General features: G+C 38.3%; 1 protein-coding gene across 1 annotated transcript in view; it reads right to left on the bottom strand.

The window, feature by feature from the left end:
• furinb (furin (paired basic amino acid cleaving enzyme) b) overlaps positions 1-26,732 on the bottom strand; it is a 162,601-nt gene extending 135,869 nt beyond the window's left edge. The window contains exons 1-2 of the mRNA XM_065291541.2: positions 26,596-26,732; positions 19,810-20,089 (exon numbers count right to left, since the gene is read on the bottom strand). Coding sequence (XP_065147613.1) covers positions 19,810-19,989 — 180 coding nt within the window. The 5' untranslated portion in view covers positions 19,990-20,089; positions 26,596-26,732. The remainder of the gene's footprint in view (positions 1-19,809; positions 20,090-26,595) is intronic.
• Between the last annotated feature and the right edge of the window lie 286 nt (positions 26,733-27,018).

Here is a 27,018-nt window from a genome sequence, read left to right as displayed (position 1 = left end):
CTGCAAAATTCAACCATAGACAACGGTGGTTGCCGCATCAACGTCAGGCATGTATGCTAAAATCATGTTGAATCAACATTGTTCACGTCATTTAAAATAAATGTACAATCTCCCTAATTGGTTTGCTTACCTTACGTTGAAATTCTGTTGATTTCTTTTGGGAGAAATGCTGAACGTTATGCATTCAACATATTTTCTACTTCTTTTTAAAATCCCAAATAAAGAAAAATCAGCATGTAAACATTTATTTAGCCTAAATATCCTATTTAGAGTATTTTTTCTGCAGCTTTCACGCTGGTGCATTAATAAATATATGTATAATATTTAGAAATGATATCCAGAAATTAATTTGTAATAATGAAATGCAGACACATAATTAACTTAATCATGTGAACATAGGTTCGTGATCAAATGTTAACATTGGCCAAAGTACCGATAAGAATACCGTTAAAGCACCGGACCGTTAAGCAGTACCGGTAAGAGTAGTAATACCGTTAAAACCTTAACGATACCCATCCCTACTGATGGTGTACTGGTAGCGTATCCTTGCCTCATTTTTCCGCCCCCAAGCCAGTCATCAGTGATATCATTTGCCTCCCCTTGGAAATAGCACACTTACTCTGAGTCTGCTGGCTGTTTGCGTTTACACAAACCTGAAGACATCTCGCTGGGCGAGATTTTTCATAGTTTGTGACATGCACACCAACGCGTGTCGCACTTCACCACCACGGCCGTAATATTGAAAGATTGCTTAAAAACAACCGATGATCAGGGCAGATTATATCCAGGCAATCAAAGGGGTGGAAGCATCAGTACTCATACTGTGTGATTGTTTTGAATTGGCTGAGTATGACAACAGAATTGCAGTTTATATGTTCTGCACTTCTAGGATTTCATGACACAATGACTTCAAACAAGGAGAAAAAAGCTAAACTTTCAGTATCTGTAGGTATCACTAGATGACATTCTAAGTATCTAGAGGGCTGTTTACACCTGGTATTAAGATGCGTTTTGGTCGATCGGATCACAAGTGGATCACATGTGTAAAACGTTTTGAGCTCGTCCACTTTCAACCACATTTAGATGTGGTCGAAAACACTTTTGACTGGTTTGCTTTTGTGGTCTAAACGCGCATGTGGTCGAATGTGATTAAACAGCCACAAATGACCGCCTACTTTCTGCCTATTTATCTAATGTGATGTACCGCCCTGCTGAAAAAAACAGCATACCAGCAAGACCAGCATATGTTGTGTTTTGGTGCTGGTTTGCTAGTGTACACCAGCTAAACCAGCATCAAACCAGCATCAGCACCAGCATTAGCAACAGCTAAACCAGCACCAAACCAGCATTAGCACCAGCTAAACCAGCATTATCACCAGCATCCCATGCTGGTCATACCAGCATATGTTGTGTTTTGGTGCTGGTATGCTGTGACCACCAGCTAAACCAGCATAGACCAGCATAATTCCCATGCTGGTCCATGCTGGTTTGATGCTGTTTTTTTCAGCAGGGCGAGCAAAATATTTTACATCATTTCTGACTTCTATCGCGAACACACAATGTACAGCACTATCTCTTGTTCTTTCATTAGTTTCATTTTGCGAGCGAAAGTTGCGCAAGCTTATTTCATTAATTGCTCTGAAATATCAGAGAAAGCTCTTACATATACATGTATAAAACACTGTGCAGCATTTTTACTTACAACACAAGCAGCGGATTCTGACATAATATTAGTTAGCGTCAATTTAAACCCATCATTTCTTCCGCTTAAAATAAAGCAGAGGGACTCGCCCACAGGCCACCCCCTCAAAGTAATCAGGACAGAAGCGAACGAAAGTGGACAAAAGAGACAGATTACAATACTAGGTGTAAACATGAATATGTCTTTCTCATCCACATGTGATCCGATTGACGAAAACGCATACCAGATATAAAAGCCCCAAAGTATTGGCACAGAAATTTCGTAAAATGCATTCGTAATAAACATGTAAACAATTAAACCTAAGCAGATGGAATGAAAATGGCATTTCAAATTTGGTACTTGAGTTTCAGTGGTACTCAATCTCTGGCCTGCAAGTTCCTTTCCTGCATAGTTATGCTACAAACTTGAAAAAAAAAAACACTATTGATTAAGGTAATCAAGGTCTTTAGGAAAAGCTGTGGTTGACTTCATGTAGCACTGCACAAACGAATGATGCATGATATTAAAATGCGAGAGCAACTGGAAAGCATACCGAACAGTCAGCACTTGAATTGATCTTGCAGTACTTTGATCACTGTGCAGCACTGCATGAAGTCAAACACACCCATCACTAAAAGTTACAGACAGGTGAGTTCGTTCAAGGTTGGAGCTAAGATGGACCATCTTTTGCCAAGATGCAGGAACTCCACAGTGAATAGGTAGCGGCTAGCTGTGAGTGTACATCCGTTAATGTCTACTATGATTTTGCACAACACTATAAATGGCTGTCTGCTCAAATACTGCAATATGTAAAGGAATAGGGGCTATTTTGGACACAGCCTTTGACTGTGACATTGTAGATACAGTCTTCGGCTCCATCAGAGTCGACAAGCTCCTGCAAACCTGTCCTATCAATATGCATTCCTTGCACTGAACTAAGGGCCTTGAGAAAGAGGAGAGTGTCCAACTTCGTCTACCTCTCCAGTCATCTTAGAATAATGATTTCTGAAAAGTTGGCACAGTGACAAACCTTTGGAGGGAGAGAGGAGTAAAATAAAGAAAGGTATTTTGGCAGCAGGCAGGCAGGCAGGCAGATAGAAAGAAAGTTATTTTGTCTTCAAAGAGGTAGAAAGAAATAGATTGACAGGAAGTAACAGCACATGAAGCTGAGAGCTTTTTATTTGTGATACGTATTATGTGAATTAGGTTAGGGATTTGGGAGAGGAGACTTCTCTAGAGACATTTTGATTACCTAGGAGGATTAAGTACTGCATCTGTATTTTAACTTCATCCTTGACATCAAATGATAAGCGTCCATCAACATGAAACAGCTTTGCAACCCATTTGATTTTTAAATTTATTAATATTCAAAATGCAAAGTTAATATCAGAGCAAATTAAAGACACACTATGCAGCAATTTTACCTTAATATAACAGCTTCAAAGTCATTTCGATGGTAAACGAAGTCATAGTATGGCGAATCCTCCCCCTGTTGAAGCTCGGGAAGGACGCCGCTACCAAAACCAGCAATGCAAGCTTGAGAGAACCGCCCCTGACAAATCTCGCGAGAATCACGACTTGCTTTACGGCAACGACGTCACACACGTTAGGCTTGTTCGACTTCGTGCAGCGCTGCAAGAACCGGCAGTCGGATGACGTAAAAGTACCGCGAGAATGATCCGAGACGGCACTTTGACGTCATCCGGCTGTCGGTTCCTGCAGCGCTGCATGAAGTCAAACAAGCCTGTAACAACAACTGCACGCGCGCATTTGAGACGTGATGCTCGATGAGGGAAACAGCTAAGAAAAACCGTTCGGAAGAGAGTAGAAAGCGAAAAAGAGAATCTGACCGAGTTCGGAACCGGACAAGAGTCCCACTCAGTCAGGTTTTTACTCGTTGGCGTGAGCTAATAGACAGCCCTGGATGCAAAAGGGATGCTGATCTGGCGATCTTGTTGATGGACAAGTAAGTAAATCTCTTATTTGTAAACTTGTTTGCGGTCTAACTTATGTTGTATGTGGTTGCGCTTGCTTGTAGTGTGTATTTTTTTACTAAGCTGTTCATTCATCCAGTGTTGATAATTAGACCAGTAAAATAACTTCAACAGGGGTCTAGCTAGCTTACGATCATAAGAGCATTTAGCAGACTTGCTAACAAACACTCGTTTCTCTTACATGTTTTTTTTTTGGCCATCTAAACTCAAGTGTTGTGTTGTGATGTGTACGTAGTCATTTGTCTAATTTCGATTTCTTATGGCCAACGAATAACGGACAATGTTATGAAATAATGCAACGTATACAATTAACTTTGTCAATGCATTTTGTATGTTTACATTACAATTAAAAAACAAATAAAATTATACAGTAGACATAACTTTAGACTGTAGACTGTTTACTTGTGATTAAGCTGCAATCTTGTAAAAACGTAATAAGCCAGCAAACGCGGTAGGCTACTTTATTATTATATGCCTAACTAGTTACTCTACACTTGGCATAAACTTCTTATTATCCAATTACCATCATCTGTAGTTTAGTAGACATGCAGTAGCCTAATATTTGTATGAAATTGTGAAACATTCCCTGGTCATTATCTTCGGAGTTCATCTCACGCCCAACACTATCCTTACAGTTACGTACAGAGTGGGCGTGCGAAATTACGACAGTTGCAAGTTTTCCCCAGTGACTCTAGGGGTCGCTGTTTGACAAAAACGTCAAACTGCATGGAATGCCTTTAATGCACTGAAAAAGAAAAACATTTTTGGAAAAACGTGCACAAAACAGTAGGGCTGTGTATCGCCAACAATTTCCCGATACTATACGTATCCCGATACAAGGCCATGCTGCGATGCACTTACATTTACATTTACATTTTTGTTCAGAATTTAGTAATTTTTTTGCTTCACATCATCTAATATGTGAAGCATTAAAACAGCGAGACATGTGCTGAGCCAGCTAGAGACAAGAAATCCCGGTCGAAAGTACAAGCTAGAGGGCAAAAGCACAAGGCCCCCGGCCCAACATCACATCCAGCCACAATTCTCAGAACTGCACATGGCAGGGACTGGTATGCCACAGCCAATCAGGGTCCAAAAGCAGCAAAAAAGATAAAGAAAGAGAAGGGGGGGGGGTAAATATAATCTTATAAGTATTTTATATATATTTAATATTAGTCACTGTTGCTACCTCTTCCTGACCCCCGTCCCCCAATCATGTGTGACTATTGATAGTGTATCATTGAGGATGGCTTTAGACAAAGAAGGTCAGTGGATTCAAGACTGTTGCAAGTTAAAGAGAGATTACCAAGAAGGATGTAATTCTGATGTATTATTTTGAGTGAAGATAGACAAGTTTTCCATGGAGATGTACTCTATTAGTAAATTTTTCCAAGTTGTAATGCAGTGTTTCCTCTAGGATTTTTTTCAGCTGTGGCGGCAGGGGGCGCCCATGATGATTAGAAATGTAAAAAAAAAATGTATGTAGAATATAGGCTACAGTAAACTAACATGTATTTTTTTTTATAATTTTCACACTGTCATTTACTTTTCCTTATATTTATAGCATATTGCTTTTCTATGTTTGATCTAAACTGTATTTTCTTAAAAAAAAACGTTACACAGCTACGTACGTAGTTCGGATATTTCATTGTAGTTTTAATGTAGTGTGCATTGCAAGTTCGTCCTCGTGTTTAGCGTACAGAGCTGTTACAAAGTCATGCAGTCCTGTTTGATAATCCGCACCGCTGTGATTGACAGAACAACCGACCAGTTATCCGACATCAGCAGCAATTTTATTTCACACCCGTACCATTTGACATAAAGACTGTGACCCCGAGCCGGTCACACCGCAAATCGCGCAGTTAAATATAAACCTTTACCATTCTTCAGACAGATCTTAAACACAAATAAGCACGGGACATTTAAAAACGAGTCGAATTTTGGTCTTGGATGTTAGACCCGCATTTTACTCTTGTCTATTTAGTCCCGACCTGCATCTACAACACAAATGACACGCGAATAGCCTATAACACCCGTTAGATCAAATATTATGCGGTTCACCCGCGGGTACCCCGACCCTGCTGTTTCGTCTGAAAACAGATAAAACAGTCTCACCGTCTGCCTCAAGTTTCTATTACCAACGTTCTTCTCTTCCACGGGGATAATGTAAGTTTCCTTACAAACAGATTCGACTATTAATGTCTTGCAGTCGCATATAAGTAGTTTTCAGTATTTAGCCTTTTGTTTTTGGACAAATATCTTATCATTTAATGTGAAACTTTGTGAGTGTCGATCTAAAGCACAGACGATTGACTGACAGCTGAGCGGTCAGCAGCGCGCTGCGCTTATAGCCTATACTGAATAACTAATGGCCAGATAAGTTGATAATATGAGTACAGTGATTCCAAATGAATGTCCAGAAAACTCGTAATATGTTAAATCAAAAGTTTAATAATGTCTTTTCTCGCAGCCCTGCGCTGTGTTGGTGTAGATATGCGCCGGTGAACATCATATGCGTGATGACCTTGCAGCTTAAATTACCCTAAATTTATTGTCATAAAGATAAAAGTAAAACAACATTCGAAACTTCAAATTATGTATTTTTATTTGTGTAAACTCACAATAAGGAGAAAACCTTGTGCTTATTTATAATCATTAAAAACATGACGTGCTTTCTGCTTCTTTGGTTTTAGAGCGCGTCACAAAAAAGAACAGAAACTCAAATACTTTTTTATTCGTTTTGTCAATTTAATAATTATTTAAGTGCAACATATTTCGTATAGGCTTATTTATTTTATTATTATTTCTCAAAACAGAAACGTAGCTTAATAATCCTCTGTTGATTTAAATCTATTTGTGCATGAAACTAAACCCATGGAGGAAATTATGATATTTTAGGAGATTTATTTATAAATGAGTGAACAACGCAAATCCAGAAAGGAATTTATTTCTAGACAGCCAGTCTCGCAGAGCGGACATTTCGGTAGCTTTTTTGCGAGCTGCCGCTGTGGGTTTTGTCTAGAAGGGATACAGCAAATGCCGAAAAGTTAAGGATTAGATTTGGAGGTAGGATTATTAGGATGAAAACAGCGGTTCTGGCTAAATTAGATACAAATACATCCTACAATCGTGTGAAATTTTGTGTTTAGAGTTGGGTTTGGTTAAAGGATTAGGAAAAAACAGTGCTCATCCAACGAGATTTCGTTTGCTGTATCCCTTCTATCCACAACCGCAGGCGTGGCGGGGATGTTTTAGGAGTGGCGGGCCGCCACGGTTGAATGTATATAGCGGAAACACTGTAATGTGTATGATGTTCCTTGATTTCCAGTTCATGAGGATAGTTTTCTTGGCCATAGTTATAGCCGCTAGGAGTTATTGAGTGTTTGTACTGTTTAGATTAATTATAGATATGTCACCTAATATACAGAGGGAGGGAGACAGCGGGATGTGACATCCCATAAGGTTGGGTAGTGAGTTGGTAACGTCTTCCCAGAATTTTTAACTGAGGTGCAATGCCAAAAAGCATGTAAATAGGTGTCTAGGGTGTTTTTTGTGCAATGTGAGCATGTTTTTTGAAGTAAAACCCATTTTAAATAATTTCCGTCCAGTTAGGTGAAATCTATGAAGTACTTTATAGTTGTAAGTTCTAAGTTAGCGTTTTTTGTCATGAAGTACATCTTTTTGCAGATTTGTGTCCAGAAAGGTCAATTTTAATGTCATGTTGACATTAGGTTAAAAAAGCACCAATTGTTTTCAACAATATTTGGTTGGCAACACAAAAAAAACTATTGAGGAGCTCAGATGCAAAAGCCTCTAAACGCCACCTCCATCAAAAAATAGATAATGCTTAACCGAATGCTCTCAGCACAGATTATACATTGATTAAATATTTTTGCTTAAAGTCATTCAGAAATACCAGTTTGTAGCCAGAATCCATTACAAATCTGATATTTAGAGGTAAACATGTCCGATGCACTTAGAGGGTTTTGCAATTGAGCTCTATAATTGTCCACTGTGTACTACTGTTGTGACAGCATACCGAAATGATGGCTTTCCTAGTTTTTGAGCTCTTATATTTTTCCTTATTTTAATAATATAAGCGGGTGCACCAACATCTATATCATCTAAAATCATGCTTGAATAGTTTGTAAATCCGCTACGACTTGACAAAAGTTTTCAATGTAAACATTTACCATATTCCTTGATCTCACAATCACTGGTCCCTTTTGGATCTTATGTGCAACAGTGCATTCACTGCATTCAGGTGTTAGACAAACACTGAGAACCAGCATGGGTGAAAAAATACCCAAGGGGCCTGTAACGGTTGTTGCTTCCCACAAACCCCAGAAAGTGAAAACTTGTTCTGTGTCCCCTACTGTCAGGAAGTGTCTGATTCAAAACAAACAACAAAACAATGACAGCAAGGCGCTGTGGCAAATGCAATCAGCCCACAATACACCAGCCAACATTTCTCTCTACCAGCAGCTCTGAGAGCATAAAGGCCTTTGAGAGCTGTGCTCAGCTATGGGAGCAATCACAAGTGTTTTGTGTGCAGACGAGAAGAGGTGGGGAGAAATGCGTCACGAAGTGTGCTGATCAGCTGCCTGCTAAGCCGCTATTTCACACACACAAGAAGAGAATTAACGAATCAAAATTCAAAACAACACCAACTGCACACAGGACAAAGAAAGCTGCTCAAATCCTAAATGAAAGCCTCCTAAATGCTAAACCCTGTTCCAAATGTTAATTCGCAAACATCCTTTCTCATCTTTCTCAGAAACAACAGCATCAGCTAATACTGGGCAGGATGACTTTCGCTGCGTCCCAAACCGCCTACTTCCATACTATATAGTAGGCAAAGAGTACGAGAAGTAGTGCTTTTCGCCTACTATATAGTATGGAAGTATGCGGTTTGGGACACAGCATAGGTCTGTGTATTGGCAAGAATATTGTGATACCTATCACGATACAGGTGTTGCGATGCAATATGTTGCGCTGCATTGCGAAACTATAAACCAAGGCAATAAATTGGGATATTTCCTTTTTTAGAAATTTAATAGGATATCATTTTAGGAAAGCTGTGATGGAAAACACAGTGGCGTGCCCTTATGCTAATACTTCCTGTCACTGTTTAAGTTCAGAGATATGAAGAATGCCATCTAGTGGTTGGGATGAAAACTCCAAACTGTGTGATCATCTATTTCTTTGCTATAAAAACTTTAAATTATTTTGTGTATTTGGAATAATACAATGTGTTTGCGTGGTTTATGGTTAAAAAACACATTGTTTTCCACATACCGTACATTTTTGTTACTCCAGATATCCCTGCCTTTCTCAAACGCTCTGATTTTGTACAAAGCTCACCGATCTGAAAAGCGCTGTGTGCCCGATTGGCAAGCTTACCAGTACGTTGTGATTGGCCTGAATGCTTTTATGTCAGCCGGAAATGTGATGCTCCTTACCATGTTTTGAAGATAAGCTCACAATGCAATGATGACAGGAGTTAATATCGTCTTTACTACCTTATCAATACGAGCCGAATCTGATGCAGAAAATGCAGAAGACCAAGCTGATTGACCAACGTTGCCAGTGTGGCTTGAACAGGACGTAACATATTGGTAAAATAAGGTTGCTAAAACATTAAAACCATGTCTGCATTTGTGATCATAGAAACGACAAACAAGCGCTACTCTGCAATGCAGATAACTCGCGTTTGAATCATGTTTAAAGGGCAGTTTACATTTCGCGTCTAAAACCGCACGGAAAACGCGACCGTTGGTTGGTTGTTGTCATATGACCTGCGGTGGGCTTGCGGCATTCTGAAAAGTTGAGATGTTTTTAACTCGACACGGAAAAAATAAGTGCATCGCACCACGTACGTGTTGAGATGTTTTTAACTAACCGTGGAAAAAATAAGTGCATCGCACCACGTGCGTGTCGCAACCACGTCACTTCCGTTATGAGTGTGCATACCGCAAGTCTACATTAAAATAACAAACTTGAGCGTACAAAAGACGCAATATGTGAACCGCCCCTTACTCAGTAGTAAATTCTTTAAATATGACAACATAGACTACTCACAGTGAGTCAGAAGCGCGAGGAATTATGATAATGACCATCATGTCCAAGTCAACCGGCCCAAAAAATAAAACGTTTTCTACAATCTGTTTGTTTGTTGTAGTCCAAGAAAAGAGATTTAAGTTGGAAACTATAACTCGTGTCATTGTTTACTTTGGGGTTTGTAACTTTTGCATATCATCAACATGTACTAATATACACTTACACACCAAAGGAAATTTAATCGAATCATACGCTGTCTTTAAAATATCAATATTTTTTTTCTTCATAAGGATAACGGGATAAACTATGAAGCTAAAAGCACCATATAGATTCTAGATAGACAGACAGACAGACAGACAGACAGACAAAGACCAACTAGAAACTGCATTTATATAATATGATTATTTAATGTATAAAACCTTAAAAAGTACAAGACCTACTTGGTGGGTAGTAAGACCTTTTCTGACGATAGACACATATAGACACACTATATTATGATATGTTTGAACAAATCTACCATTATCGTTTTTTTTTATGTGTTAATACTGCTCAATTCTTACAAGTTTGGGCTTAATCCAGTAAGCAAGCAGAATACCTTTAAGAGCACTAAAAATTAAATCAAATACTTTTCAGGGGGGAAAAAATCAGTCAATAAAACGGGAGTCTAGAGCTTCTAAGAAGTAATTTTGGATTAAAACATCTGCTAAATTACTACTTTCAAGCCACTGAGATTACCTATGGTTTCAGAGGCTACTGTCACATACCATGCTAATGCTAAAACTACAGCATATGGCTGCAAATTATTTTATCTCTGTTCCGTTGAATGAGTTGAACAGCTGTTCACAACTCTCAGGTTGGGGATTCATTTGAGTAAAATCCTCCCTAAACTCACCCACTTCAATTCCAGTTCTCACAACCTCGTTCTTCATTTTTAGATTCCCCACCTGAACTTCTTTGTCCTCAAGTAGGCTCATTACAACATTTCTTGAAAACAGTGGCAGGTGTGTGAACACTAGGAGGCCCTTGAAACGTCTAGTAGTCAGGAAGTGGGGAAAGTCAATTTAGCACACAATACCGCTTGCTGAGTTGAGCTTTTATGTGGAATACTTTGAATCATTGTAACCACGCTAGCAGCGGGTCTCAAACCAGTGCTGTAAATGACAGGGAACAGGTCAAGACTTACTTGAATTAACTCCGCAATTACCTGCTCAGCAGGAGCGTTGTGGGGTTTCACTTAGGTTTGGTAAAATGTTGAAAACAGGCTTAAGTGACAATGGCACACACACACTGTTCACCTGTTCAGTGACATTCACAGCATCTAGCAAGTGGGTGTGTGTGGCTTATTCTCACTCCCTCTGGGTCTCCTCCACCATCCTGTCCCTCCGAGGGATGACAGCTCAAGCAACATGACATTTAAGCCCCACACTCCCATCTTTTATCTCCACCTATCCATCCATTCTTGCCTGCGAACGAGTCAAAACTCTCCCAACGGGACTCGGGCAGGGCAATCAAGTAATTATGGGGTTGGATAAATGTTTCACGCTTGCCATCGTTCCCCTGTGGAAAGTGACATGCGCTTTTACAGATAAATAAGGCGCTTTCTGTCACTTGGGATGGGTCAGAGGGCCGTGAGTTATTTGTTGATCTGATGTCACTTTTGTCTTCCTTAATCACTATTCCAGGCTATTAAACATCCAGGGTGACTTAAGAGACCACAGACAAAAACAGCAGTTTATCTGTTTGGGAATATGTACTCTCACTGCATCAAAGTGACAAGTGTTCAATCCTATCTTCTCAAAAACTATCAATTTTGCGCATTCGTGTTCTAAAGTAAATGCTGCCGGCATTTAGAAGTACACAAGCATTTAGATACAAATGCATAAAGCAAATGCTTGTCAAGTAAAACTTTAATTTTGTTTATTGAGAGCCACTTTTGTTTAATTTACAGTCACCTGTCCGTCCTTTGCTCTATACATATAGGGACGGTTTCCCTAACATGTCTTTTCATAAAGTCCCAGACTAAAATGCACGTTTCTGCCCTAATATAAAAACCCCTTTTACTGACACACCTTGACATATATCAGTAGGACTGTGACATTAACCGCGTTACTGCATCATTCACCGCAGTAATGAGATGCCTACCGCGGTGCTGAGGTCATCATCATCGCACTTTATTATATTCGAGTTATTGTTTTTTTGCTGGTGAAAGTTACAGAAGTGCATATGGTGTGTGATAATAATCATTGTTTATCATAATTTACTGTCCTCAGTTCTATGTTCAAGGGCTTCTAGAGAAAAAACAGCTTCCTGCATAAGGGGGAGGGACGGTCGGTCCATTAAACACACAAAAACTGCTGCAACTTTCTTAAACATGAAGCCATTAATTTATGCATTTCATTGATGCCCAGGTGCTCTGATATTTCTTGTGTGCCAGGAAACGGTACCAACTCACTGGTTTTAAACCCCTGCGTGCATAACAACATCTCTAGTGCAAGGAAATTTCGGAGCCACGTGCATTCAGGTGGGAGAAGGAGTCCGAGCCACGTGCATTACAAGTTCTCTCACGCAAGGAGAAGCCCACAAGCTCTCTCGGGCAAGGAATGCGTGTTGATGATGATAATAATAGCATAATATTAATTTAAAACTATAATGGGCAAACATGCCAACTATTGTTATGAAGGCTAGCACTATCGGCCATAGGCCTATTTCTTCATTTCGATGGGAGGAAATACCACTAATCTAAAATAAACCATCCTATGGCATTTGTCGGATTTGGGAGCACCACACCATTAGTAAAGCCTTAAACCTCAGGCCAGCAGTCTCCAAGGGCTTTGCGAAGTACCAAAGTGACAGCAGTCAGTCGAGCACTTACTGACAGCGTGACTGGTTATTTGTTTGAATGCTGCTGTGTTTATATCTGGAGGTGCTGTAACAAGCTAATTTCTTCAGCTCGGGATAAAAAAGTCTTTTTATCTTCTTGATTATGTAAATAGAGTCTAGGGATGCATAACGATTAATCGCGATTAATCTATAATAAAAGTTTTTGTTTACATCATTTGTTTGTGTGTGTGTAAACTGTGTATAATAATTATGTATATATAAATATGCACACATGCATGTATAATTTTAAGAAAAAAAAAAAAAAAATATATATATATATATATATATATATATATATATATATATATATATATATATATATATATATATATATATATAATTTAAGTATTTATATTTATATATAATATAAATTATACATAAATATACAAATGTATATACACATGTAAACATTTTTAAATATATACATGCATGTGTGTGCATTTATCTATACAAAGTTATTATACACAGTTCACACACACATATATGATGTAAACAAAAACTTTTATTCTGCTATAGATTAATCGCGATTAATCGTTAAGCATCCCTAAAATAGACAGCAGAAATTCAAAGTTTCAAGAAGTTGCGTTTGGAGGAGTGCGTTTATATTGTTACCCGAAAAACAATGTCTAAAGAAACTCACAGAATCATTGTTGAGCTAGGCATGTTCTTCCTATAGCTTTTTCATGTTGCTTTCTATGAAATGTATTATACAAAAAAATGGGTTACAAACGATGACAGAAATTGTTCTATAACTGTACATTAACATGGGGCGAAAGTGTTAACACTTCTCATTTACTTTTATTCATGCCTTGCCAAACTGAATTGTAGATCCGTCAACGTTGCATCACTGCCTTTGCTCGCGGCAAAAGTTGAACATTTGAAGGTGTGCGCCAGCTAATCAGATCGCCTTATGCAAATAACCTAGTGCGAGACAGCCAATAACATTTATGCGAGACCGGAGCATGTGTTGCGCACACTGTGATTGGCTGTTGGCCATGCTTCAGACAAGCCTTCCATCAAGCATTAACGCTTTCGCCCCGTGTGAATGTACCGTAATTCCTATTATATTCAAAAGATATAAAACCAAACGTTAGCATATAGAAATATATAATTTGTTGGTTTATTAATAAACATTGGCAAGGGATGGGTGGGTTGTTGTTAGTGCGTGATTTGTTGCTCCTTGACCACCCGTAAGAAAAAATCCCATACCGCCACAGCCCTATATATCAGTGCCATTGTTTTGGTTTAAGATGCACACAAGTATTGTTTTTTGTAAGTTGTTTGTTTGTAAATACAACTTAAATGTCCTAATATAACTAAGGCCTGGTCCTGGATTAATCTAAACCCTCTCCAGGAAACCACCCCGTCAACTTTTTATTAACCTCAAAACTTTGTTACTCTTTTTCGATACATATTTTCCCTTTCCTACATGCTCCATCTTCTCATATCACTGTCTCTCTCTCTCTTCTGTTCCTTTCCCTATAATACAGTTTGTGGTGATACCCTTTCAGCAATAAAGGATTTCGGGTGGATTGCTATAGGAAAGCTCCATGGCAAGACACAGCCGTGGCGACAGCACTCCGGATTAGCTTGGCACGCCTCCTCACCCTGAGACCCGTATCTCAAAGCTCTTAGTTCAAGTCACAGTTTCTGAACAGAAAAAACATCAAATGGAGAGGAAAGGAAAGACGAAAGCACCATATGGCATCAAAAATTCAACTCGGAACACGGAGATCCTTCAAGGACTTTCACAATCTGTGTGAGAGTCTGAAATGAATAATGAAAAATCAATCCGCCGTGCTTTGTGTGAAAGTGTCTTGTGTTTGATTGACAGGTCAGTGTCAGGCATAAATCAATGGAGACGAAGCAAGAGCTTGTTCATTATGCTGCACTAATGAACGCCAAGAATTCTGGGCATACACGAAACGTGCACGCACACACATTAGTCTATCGTGATGCAAGCTTTTAACAAGGATGGTGTGGAAAAGTTCCCAAGCTGTTTAAATCCAATGTTAAGGTCACAATGTAGCATATGTGCATACAAGCGGGTATACAAAAAATTGTTAGGAATTACTACAGATTTAAGAAACACGAGATATACTTCATACAAAACAATGCCATAAAACACACTGTTAAAAGTGAAAATTTGGATCAACTTAAAAAGTGAAAACTACTTTAAGTGAAAGATTTAAGTTTAAACAACTTTTTTTAAAAAAATAAGTGTTACCAACTTAAATAATTTTGATCCATCTTTTTCACATTTTACAGTGCAAGGGTCTAAAACTTAAATTGGCTCGGGGTCATTTCTGATATTGACATCTCGTTGGAGGGTCACAGAGCTTATAATACTTTTTTTTTAAAGCAGAAAATACATATTTTCTTAAACTTTTCTTAAATAACTTATTAAAACCTTGTATATACTTGAATAAACTGAAAGCTGTGTGGAAATGTGCGTGTGTGAGACACATGCGGAAAAAGAATACAAAACAACCTGAACATTATGCCTGATCATTACACAATGCGACCATGTAAAATTTTAACAAAATAATAATTATCACATTTGCAACCATTTTGATCTAGTTACCTGTGTATTAACAAATTGATATCTCCAGATTGTTTAAACCAGTGGTTCTCAAACTTTTTTGGTGTGCGGCCCCCCTTGTATACAGTGCATCCATTCATGCCCCCCCAAAGAAAATTTATGACATAAAACCTTCCAAAACTTAATATTTTAATTAAATAAAACATTAAACGATACAATGTAGTGCTGTTGATTAATACTCTTATTTTTCTGAGATTTAATTACACAGAATTTCTGATAAATTAAATTTATAAAATGTCATAAAACCCCGCTGGCACCATCTCACCCCCCAGTTTGAGAACCACTGGTTTAAGCTAGTCCACATTACCAATATAATAAATATGTTCTGTTGTATTCTTTGATCAAGTCATGTCACATCAAGCCAGTGTAATTTATACTGAGGTTTTTTTTACAATACAATTTTTAACTTTGGCATTACAGTTGCAAATTTTGAAGTTTACAAATGTTATGTATGTTATATAAAATAGTGGAGTGGAGTTTGAGCTTTAAACTTTGTAGACCTACATTATTGTAGCTCCTCTATGCCCTGCCTTTCTAAAATGTGCCGATTTTTTACTAAGCTCATTGTTCTGAGAAATCGCGGTGTGGACCGATTGGCCTGCTATCCAGTGCTTTGTGATTGGCCGAATACCTCAAATGCGTAAATGGAAATGTTACGCTCCTTACCTTTGTTTGAAAGATCAGCTCCCAAAGCAATAGTAAAAGCCAGGAGATAATATCGTCTTTACTACCTAATCAATACTAGGCGAGCCTGAATCTGACCCAGAAAACACAGATGACCAAGCTGATCGATCAACTCTGCAAGCACGACTTAAGCAGGATGTTCATGTTGGTAAGGTAAGGATACTAAAACATAAAACCATGTCTGCATTTGTGATCATAGAAATGACAAACAACAAGCGCTACTCTACACTGCTCAAAACCCTATCGTCAGTAGGAAATTCTTTAAATATGAAAACATAGACTACTTACAGGCTGTGAATCAGAAGAGCCAGAGTGTCCTTGCAAAATTGGAATTGCTTCACTATTTAGACGAAGCCTTTGTGCACATCCAGTATACTCTCCCATGTTCAGGAAACAAGTAAATGTGCAGAATACAATCTAATATTTGAGCTGTACTGTTTTGGAACAATGTTGTAAAAAACTTAACCATTGATTTCTTATTGTTTCACAAGGAAAAACACAGCGTCTCCACGACATGGCGGCGGCAACAATACTACAGTTCGAATTAAATTGAGTTGGAATTAGTACATTTTCAAAAATAATTTATTTCTATTTTGACATCCTCTATTAAAATAAACTTCAAACGATGTATTGAATGGATTTATTTTGGAATCTGACAAAAAAAGTTGATAGAGTCAGCAAAGTCAATTTTGAGATAATCAAGTTAAAAAAAAAGTAATATATATAGGAAAAATATATGTTCAACTTTTTTTCTTTTTTTATTGTTTGATTGACATTTAGACAGGCAGCTTCTACTGTAATGTTACACATCAGATGTTTTCTCCAACAGTTAACCAAACATTCACTAAAGACATAACAGATTATAGGTCCTACCTGTGTGAATTCTTGTCAAAACAGATATTTTTAATACTGTAATTCTGTGTAGATGTCTATATATTGGGTGGCAGGCTTGCATGTGTCAGATCTGTCAATCAGCCCGAGGAAGACAGCGAGGACCTCTTTTAACATCAATTAGGTCCCATTTTTATCATATTTATCATCAAGCAAGTCCTGCACTTTTTTTCAGCTTGACACAGGGAATTAAACGCAGATCAACATTCACAACGAGAAATGTCGTCAAACTGGATTTGAGCAGAGATCAGGGAGTTCGTCACTATTCATGCTGAAGCTGAGATCATTCACCAGCATGACAGAACAGCACATCACACACTCCTTATGATCCTGTCATAAACAAACATGCATGCATGCATGTGGTTTCTCAAGGGAGAAATCACGGATAATTAACAAACTTCGGACCCTGTGGAAAAAAGCTACCAAGTGCATGACTTTAAATACATCATGTGTCTTTATGGGCTCTTTACTGTATGTGTGCATGCAAGCATTTAATGTAATGCATAGGTAATATAATACAATGTATGGTGTTATAAATCTACATACATTTAAAAAAGACTAGAGGATTTATGATGCTGATGATGACAGTTGTAATCAAAGTCTTGTGAAAAGATATGGTTATTAACCCTGAACATAAACAAACGCAGACACACAAACCTTACAGAGTTTACAAACTAGTCTTCTATTACCAGCTAATATGAAGTATTCCCATACTTAGACCCCTCATGCCTTTGAAAACTTTTGCAAACTAACTCATTTGACATTGCACTCGACCCCGCTTTATCCATTATCTTTGAACACGGCGGACTGAGCCGAGTGGTGGAGAGATGATAGACATAAGATCCGCGCCTACTGGTGTTGTGGAGGAAGCTGTTGTTTTTTAAGCATGAGAACAAAATTTAAAAGGAAAAAATAATGGAATCATATAATTATCAGCTTCGACGCCGTTGATTCTATCGACTAATCGTGACAGCTCTAGTATGCACCCACCTTTGTATTAGAATAAGCATTTAGGACAGTACCCCTATCAGAAAACATACAAATAAAGATCATTTTACCATTCCAACTCATTTTGCCAGCACGAGTCACATTTGGGTCATGAAATCCAGATTAAGAAGGTGTCCAGCATCAGAATTTTTAAAAAGCCCTTGAAGCCAATTTTTTGCACATACCGTATAAGATTAATGTCTGAACTTACTATAACCATTATTTTTAGAGGATTTAAAAAAATATTTCCTATAGAATTATTTACATTTTTTAGATTATCATTATCAAAAATTATCATTAACGCAACATGATATTACATTAAATATATGCATTTACAAACTCATGTTTCAGTAATGAGAACTAAAAAGTTGTCTAGGTACTATAACAAATAAAATTTCAACTTTTATCTGGAGAGAAAAAATTTTAACTGCTTATCTGGTAGCCATCTTGAGTGTCACAGTCAATTATGTCCCTTACAACAATTTTTTTTTGAAAATGTTAGTTCCTTGAGGGGTTAAACAATGATTGAAAAGTGTGGCGGAGTATGAGAAAATTGGTCTTGGACACATTTATATTCCTTATTATTGTCTCTTTATTTACCAATGATCACCAAATACCACATGTTTCTTTACTGTTAATGTTTATAGTATCACATGCACTGAAGCTTTTTAATTATAAATATTTCCATGTCAAAGAACCCAAATCCAGTCATGGACATGTTGCGGTAATGAAAATGTTCCCCTTAAATGTGGAAAAAACAACCAAATTGGTTTGTATAATGTCATTTGAAATCATGTGCAAAATAGTACATGAAGAGATGTTTCTTATTTTGATAGCATTTACTTTTTTAATCAAAATGTTTCATAACACAGCATAGGCCTAATTTCGCGAGAATCACCCATTTGGTCTCAGTGATGCCTTTAACATTCCTACAGTGGAAATTTCAACATGCACTGTTGTTTTCTTCATATCATTTTCACAACAATAATTTGACTGTGTATCAGAGCATGACGTTATAACAGAATAGTAATTTAACACGTTTGCTTGATTTGTGGCACAAAACAAAAAAATTTAAACTCAATTAGTTATTATTGCTTCTCTCCAAATTGTTATCACACCAGTAATTGATGTCTGAGATGTGTGTTTCAGGTTCACTGGTTTGTATCAGTTGAAAATTAGTTGTTTCATCTTTTCAGTTTCATCACTTTACATTGTCACTTTAGTAAGGAGATTTTTAAAGATAAATATGTAGGAAAGAAATAAAAGTCATCAGGCTTTGCTTCAACCTGAAAGACAATCTTAGTCATGGTGATTAGAGCTAGATGACCACCTTGCTCCAACTTAACTATGCTTCTTAATAAAAACAAATTTTAGTTTTTTTCCAGCTGACTTTCAATCCTTTGTAAATGTGTGAGCAAATTCTGATTTACAGTAGGGCAAATGTTAGAGGAGAGGAGGGGAGAGGAGTGCTTTATTTTGGCAGCTATTTCTTCTCCTGTCCTCCTACACATGTGCTATTCACAGACTCCTCATAGCAAGCTCAGAGGGCAATGCACTCACATGGATTAATTCACATACAATAATATTTTAGCTGTCAGATACGTTCCTGCTTTTCATCTCCCAGCTAAGCGTTTAATTCCATAACAAAAGAAGAGGGAACATCTGGCAAGACACACAATACAATGCGGGCGGCAGGGAAAAAATACAACATAAGCCGAAAAATTAATTTCCCCAATCGCATCTGACACATCTCCGTCTTAATGAATTCAATAGTCACAGACGCAGGAGATTGCGACTCGACGAGCATCAACAAAGACTTGTTCAAGAGACTTTTGTGTCTGGGCGGAGGGGTGTGTGTGTGTTTGCGCAAATGTGCTTTTCTCCGGCGTAAAGCGGTACAGCTTGACAGCAAAGAGGTAAATGATGTACTAAAACACCATCGTAAGCTTCATTCAGCATTGTCTCCACACACACCGATTTGGCGACACAGAACACAAGATAAATCTTCGATAAAAAGTGATTCCACTCACCCTCCCATGACTGATGAAACCATGTTTGTGTGCAATTCTGTCTGCCTCCTCTGCTCCCCCTACGATGTGGACGGCCCACGTGTTGGTGTAGATGCCTCGGTCAGCAGTTGCGTGGACCTCAGCATTCTTGAAAATCGAAAACGCTCCCAGCAGCAACAGAAGGGTCCAGCGGCCCTCCATGAACAGGAGTGCACAGGCTCCAAGCCTTCTGGTCTTCTAGATGGTGTCTGATTTTCTAATGCATCTGTGGGCTGCGCCGCAAATTCAGCAATGTAATGACCTGGAGAAGATAAGACAGAGTGTTGGCAAAGAAATACAAGCCGACTGAATAACCAGCTTCTTCTATACAGCTCAGGTTAGCTGAACATAGCTGTTCAGTCAGAAAGGGACCACAGCAAGCCATACATTTTCATGAAGGGGACTTGAATGCTATTGATAGCGTTACACTAAGGGAAACTGGGATACAAACAACACTTAGTTGGACAAGAAAAAGGCTGTACGATTCACATCATGTGCCATGTATCTAGAGCAAGGTTGCTAAAAAACTCTGCTGCACAGAAACATCCAAACTATAACAGGAGCCTTTATAGGCCAACAATTAGGGTCAACGACACACTGTTTTATATAAAGGCTGACACTGTTACATTGCAACAATGACCCTGTGGCTTTACAGTATTGCATTATCCATCAGAGAAGTCATGCAATACAAAGCAAAGGTGTCCTGTGAGAGTTGAGAAGGTTTTGCCGATTTTGTAACTATTCTTGGCTCAGGGTTTATGCAACCTCAGACACCAAAGGTGCATAAACAATGCTGGTTCAAATGCACATAGCTGCTTTAAATCAGCGAGCATGCAAATCAGCTACTATTATCCTGCTGTATGGTTGTGAAATACGAAATTAAGAAATCTGAGTGTGAAGCACAAGCTCAAGGTGTTATAATGACAGAGCCAAACAGCATAATGCCCTTTAAATTAAGGTTTCAAATGACAGAATGCCATTAGCGAACCCAGTCCTTAGTGTATGACGGCTACCAAGGCGGATTTTAGCATTTAAATAGCACCGCCTCGTAGAAAGAAGCTAGGATCTTGGTAAAGAAACAAACAAATTGTCACATCTAAATTCTGCATTACAGAGCTCATTAAAGCCTGGCACAGTGCAGTGAGCTGGAGAGAGAAACAGCACGCAGAGAGTAACAGAGAGTAATATCAGCACACTTCCCATTAAAACTCCCATAAAAACCAGGTGTTTACCACACTGTAACGGCCAGTGAGCAATGCCTGTCACTTATAAACTCAAATCTAATCAATTGCTTAAACCAACTAATAGATTTATTTTAATTAGGGTAATTTAAGCTAGCTCTAATCAATTTGTAAGACAAATCCAAAGGATATTTGTAGACATGAAAAGCGAGCTGACAAGTAATTGTTCGGCTCTTGCAGCCTCTTATGCCATTTTCACCTTTGTCAAATAACCGCTAACCATTTCTCATTCGATCTCGCTTCAATAACCTGTTTTGACAAGACTCACTTAAAAAGAAGTCTCTTCGGAGGAGGTAATGAATGGTTTACCTTTGAAATAAAACCATCGTAAGATGTGAATGTTAATTCTAAGTCAATGCTGTTTTGACACAATGAGACTTTGGAGGCAGCTTCTCTTCAAATATTTCTCTTCATTAGATCTGATAAAGTCTTGTGATGGGTTTGGCTTATATAAAGAGGATTTTTGATCAACATGATCTCACAAAGTTCCGTGGGATAGTCACGGAATTTTTTGCTCATTTTTCCGTGGCATTCTCACGGATCTCCGCATATTTCCGTGGCCCTGCCACGGACTTTCTTTTCCGTGGCATTCTCACGGATTGGTTACTCAACTGCTTTTTCCTATTTTCAAACCATTGTCGCTTCGGTTTAGGGTTAGATTTGGTGTTTGCATTAGTTTGTCACTTTAAGTATTGGTTTATAGGCCTACTATTTTTTCTGATGAATTCTTTTATATTTTCTAAACTTTAATCAATTGTTGCCTGGCGTTGGGGTTAGAGTTGGGTTTGGGTAGGGATGTCATTTTATGTAAATCTAACCCTAAACCGAAGCGACAATGGTAAGAAAATAGGACAAAACAGTTGAGTTACCAATCCGTGAGAATGCCACGGAAAAGAAAGTCCGTGGCAGGGCCACGGAAATATGCGGAGATCCGTGAGAATGCCACGGAAAAATGAGCAAAAAATTCCGTGACTATGCCACGGAAATTCGTGAGATCAGGTTGTTTTTGATATGATCTACAGCGATTTTCTAACTTAGTTTACAAGCAGAAAATGGAACAAAGCCAGAGGGATTCTGGTAATTGTTGCATTACAACCCACGACACTGACCAGAAATCATCAAAACGCTTGGTTATCGAGCAACCGAAAACTACATCAGGGACCATTTTAATTTTAATAACGTGCAAATGTCCGGGAAGGTGAAATGGAAGTCGTTCAAATGAATTTTTGGTGAAGGTCATGCTATCAGTCTCTATGCTTCAAATGATTTATTTTTCATATTTAATTACTCCAAAGAAAGAAAGATTACGCAGCTCTCGCTGAGGACCTGGCAGGCTGTTTGCTTGCAAAAGGCGCGATCCTGGGTGACGCTATGTTGGCACAGGGGGCCACATTTTATGGCGTGTTCTCTAGGGAAGAGCGATCAGTAATTACCATGCCTTAATAACTCCTCATCAAACACAACTACAACTACTAAAGCTTTAATGATCCATGATGGCTCTGTAAGGGCAAGGACTGAAAAGCTTTATCATTCATTAGAAAGGGAAAGGCAACATATACTCTCATATGCTCTCTTTATCTCCCCGTCCTTTAATCCTGTTTCTTGACAGGAAAAGAGATCGAAAATGACCACACCGACTGTTAGCAGGAGCCTTTAGGCAAAAGCCAGTTTCATAGTCAAACCTGCCAACAAAACCAATGTTTCATGACAGTTTAAAGGATGCTTGCGAAAAGGGCAAACGCTGAAAAAAAAATTATCAGACGGCTATAAAAATATATGTGCTGTTATCTTCCCAGCACTAAAGGTGTTCAGATTCTCTATAAGAAAACAAAAATTTTTGAAGGATCATCGCACACAGTTATGGATCACATGAAGTACATCACTGCAGTCTTTTAAATCCACTCTGGGCTAGAAAAGTGATGGACATGTTCATGGTAGTTTGTTTTTGTTGTTAGGGGTCAAGCCCAGAATGGGCGAAGACCCCTATTGTATCCGTTAGTTTTCTTTTTCTTTTTCTTTTTAAATATTATTCTTCTTCCTGTTCCATTGCGGTCTATGGCAGCCCATAGAACCGTACATAGGAAAGTTATGAAATTTGGCACACTGACAGAGGACAGTCCAAATAATATCCCTAGCAATTTTGGAGTCTCTATCTCAAACCCGCTAGCGCCACCAACAGTCCAAAGTTGCACTTACGTTTTTGCTTATAACTTCTGATCCGTAAGTCCTAGAAACGAAATTCTTGTTTCCTCTGATTCCTTGGTTCAAGACGATTCGATTAGACCCTATGACGTTATTTTCCGTCATGAAAATTTTTCCGCCATTTTGAAATATTCGTAAAACCTACTTTTGCGAACTCCTCCTAGAGTTTTTACCCGATTGCCACGAAAATCGGTATGCAGCATCTAGAGACACTCAAGGCAAAAAGTTATTAAAAGAATTTCGATAAACCAATCCGTTCTCGTATAGCGCGTCAACGAATTTTACATAGTGCGCAAAAAAACTGATTTTAGGCTGTATCTTCGCCAAACTTAGGCCTATTGACACGACACTTGGTACTCGAGATGCCAGTCAGGAACTGAGGGTGCATGCACAGTTTCGTTGCAGCGCCACCTAGTGGTCAGACGAATGTTCTATACGCCTATAACTTTGGCTGCGATAAAAGTATTTTCACGGGACTTGATTTTTTGGAGTCCTGAGTAGTCGCCGAGTCCAACGATACCAAACATGCCAGGATTCGCCTTACGGTTAGCCCTGTGCATCAAAATAGCACTTAAAAAACACGCGCGAATAACTCCGCGAGCGTTATTCCGATCGACACGAAAACACCATAGGAAGAATATTGCATTACCTTCTGAACAAAAAGTTCTATTGGCGTTATATTAAAATTTTCATCAGAAATGGCCGAAAAATGCAAAAAACGAAAAATTACCTTTAAATTTTGCATTTTTTACACATAAATGGTTATAACTTCGCAACGAAAAGAGATTTTTTCACCAGATTTGATACGCAGATGTACGACCACAGTCTGAGGCCACACAAAAAAAAAATGGTATGCCTCCACCACTAGGTGGCCCTATAATTGAACAAAATCTTTCATATCAAGCAAGCCCTATGGTCATACAACTATTTTATTGCTTAACTAAAGTGTATAGTCATGAAACTAGCTAGATGTAACACAGTCATGACCTAAGGTTGCATGCACAGTTTTGTCATAGCGCCACCTAGTGGTTTTGAGATAGAAAATGGCTATTTTTGCCTATAACTACTGCAAAAACACATCTAAAACCATGAGTCTTCATGGATTATTCCTTTCATGAATTGAACTATAATCACTGGTGCATGTTCATTTACTCTCTAGCAACCAATGAGAATACCTTATCAACCGTTTTTGCAAGAGCTTTTTCTCTGCATCAGAACATTGTAGACACATGGGGATGGTGTATTTTGACTCATTTAACTTGTTGTAACATGTTGTGACACCATGGGCATAGATTTAGGGTGGGACGCTAGGGACATGTCCCTACCAATATTCAGAGAAGACTGAATTGTCCCTAGCAATAATTTCGACCAAACATTTAATCTGTATTCATATATAACCACTAATGTCCGTCTTGTTCTTGTGTTTTCTATTTTTTACTTATTATATTTTTGTCAGAAATCATTTAAATTAGATTAGAAATCTTTTGCAATCCCGTTCTGTAAAAATAACGCTCTATGTGGTACACAAACGGTTAACAGCTTTCGTTCTCTGCAATGCCCGCCTCCGTAAGTCACATCGCTAATATGATTGGCTTTGCATTTCTTTAGTCCCGCCTCTCTAACGCACATTGCTAATATGATTGGATTAGCATTCTTGAGTCCCGCCTCTCTAACGCACATCACTTTTTGATGGGCTTGTCTTTACTCGCTACGTGTGATAGGATGGTTTCACTTTGTACAACGCGCCAAAGTTCACTCAACAAGACGTGCGTGATTATTCGGGCGACAGGTAAGTGAGGAAGAAAGTATTATTATACCCACTGTAACTGTTTCATGCACAAAAAAAGTTGTGCCACATAATGATTCAAGGACAGTGTTTTCACCAATACAGGACAATCCCATGTTAACCCTGAGGAGTTGCAAACTTGTGTCAACCTTTTATAAATGGGGTGGCAAGGTTATTTAGAGGGTCCCTAATCCATGAAAGAAAATAACCCCAACATGGTAAAAACATGAATTCATGTCATGATTGCTGAATACTTTCATTACTGCACTGTGGTCATTACTTGCACAGATGTAGACATAATGTTGCATTTTAAACAAACTATTTTTTTCACACTGATTAACTGTCTGTTAATGAAAAGAAGATTTAATGTAAACTACAGAAACGTTAATAAACTGTGTTCAGGAAACAGCATGATATATATACCTACTTCAACACTGGGATTTTTTGGCAAAATTAAATTAAGAATTAAATATTAATTGCATATTCTTCAATATTATAAAGTTAATATGGATTCATATATGTTACTATGTGATTTTCTTTTTTTGACAAAGACTTAAACAGCTACTGTTTATTAGGCTCTAGGACATAACGAATTGTTTATTATAGTACATTAAATTTGGGATGGCACCGGGGGTGGCGAGTCAGATGTCACTGAGTAAAGTGCATACTGAGTTGTCTGTTGTTTATGTCAAGTAAACGGTGATAAACAGTTTTTGCAATGCGACCATTTTATTTATGTCCCCACCAATGCCAGAATCAAACCTACGCCCTTGTGTGACACATGTTTTGCCACTGCAAATATCACTCACATGTTCTTCAGTGCTCTAATGTTCCATGACTGTCAATAACAGAACGACGATTGCAGTAGACAAGAACAGAGATTATTTTTGTTGATTATTTTTGCGTTTTTTCATCTGAAATCATTAGGTTTACCTAGGTTCTTCGGTCTGCTTATCCAAACTCAACTTTACACCCTTCTGTGCCCTTTTCGGCTTGACCCCGGTATCGCTGCTTGCAGCTATATTTCTGCATTTGTTGTAGTCTGAGCACATTAAATATTTCATTAGGTTTCATTGGGTTTACACTGGAGAGACTCTCACGTGCACCGTAAATCATTGTCTGTGAAAACACAAAAAAAATGCTTTACAAAATCAAAAAATACTGCCATGTTTTTTGTCTCGTGTCATTTAAAAATATAACGTAACATCTCACCTCAGTTTTTTCCCAATTCAACGCAACCTGTATTTACATGTAAAACAACTAGTTATATCATCTAGTTATAAAATCATTATTACAACTATTACACAAATAGTCAATTCAGATATTAACGTTACCACAGTCAACACATTTTTATGTTACCTGAGAAAAAATTTACTAAACAAAATGGACAACATTAAATACAATGCGTAAAAAACTCCCCTAAACAAACAGTTTTAGGCGTAAATTGCACAAAAAAGCTTATTAAAAATCTTCTTGCATTTGCACTTTAATATTTGACTTTAATTTTGCGATAATAAAACAAACAGAACTGTCATTTACCTCAGACATGAGACGGTTGACACCTCCTCGAGTAACGGCAGCACGCACCGAGCTGTCATTGCGCTTTCCACATCTTGGAATTCCGGTAAACAGGCTTACATTTCAGATTTCAGCTCCGGTTTGAACTCCGTTCATCACAGAAAAGTAAAGTACAACCGTTGAAAAGGCAAAGAAGAAACCGTTAAAGGAGAGCTCGCGCCGCTGCTCGTGACACCTTCCGCGCGCGAGACCCCCCGAACTCAGCATCTCGCGCAGTGAGCGCGCGGATCGATGAAACTTTCAGCAGCACGCGTCTTCCTGTAGTCCTTTGTTTTCATTATTTCATGTTATTATTTTGTTTTGTAAGCCTGATTGATCAATTGTGGTAAATCGGCGAATTTTGCCGCCTGTGATGTAACATTCATCTATACCGCTTGTTTATTG

The sequence above is a fragment of the Paramisgurnus dabryanus genome, chromosome 23 (assembly GCF_030506205.2).
Source record: "Paramisgurnus dabryanus chromosome 23, PD_genome_1.1, whole genome shotgun sequence".
Taxonomy (NCBI): domain Eukaryota; kingdom Metazoa; phylum Chordata; class Actinopteri; order Cypriniformes; family Cobitidae; genus Paramisgurnus; species Paramisgurnus dabryanus.
This window is presented reverse-complemented; position numbering and strand designations above follow the sequence as displayed.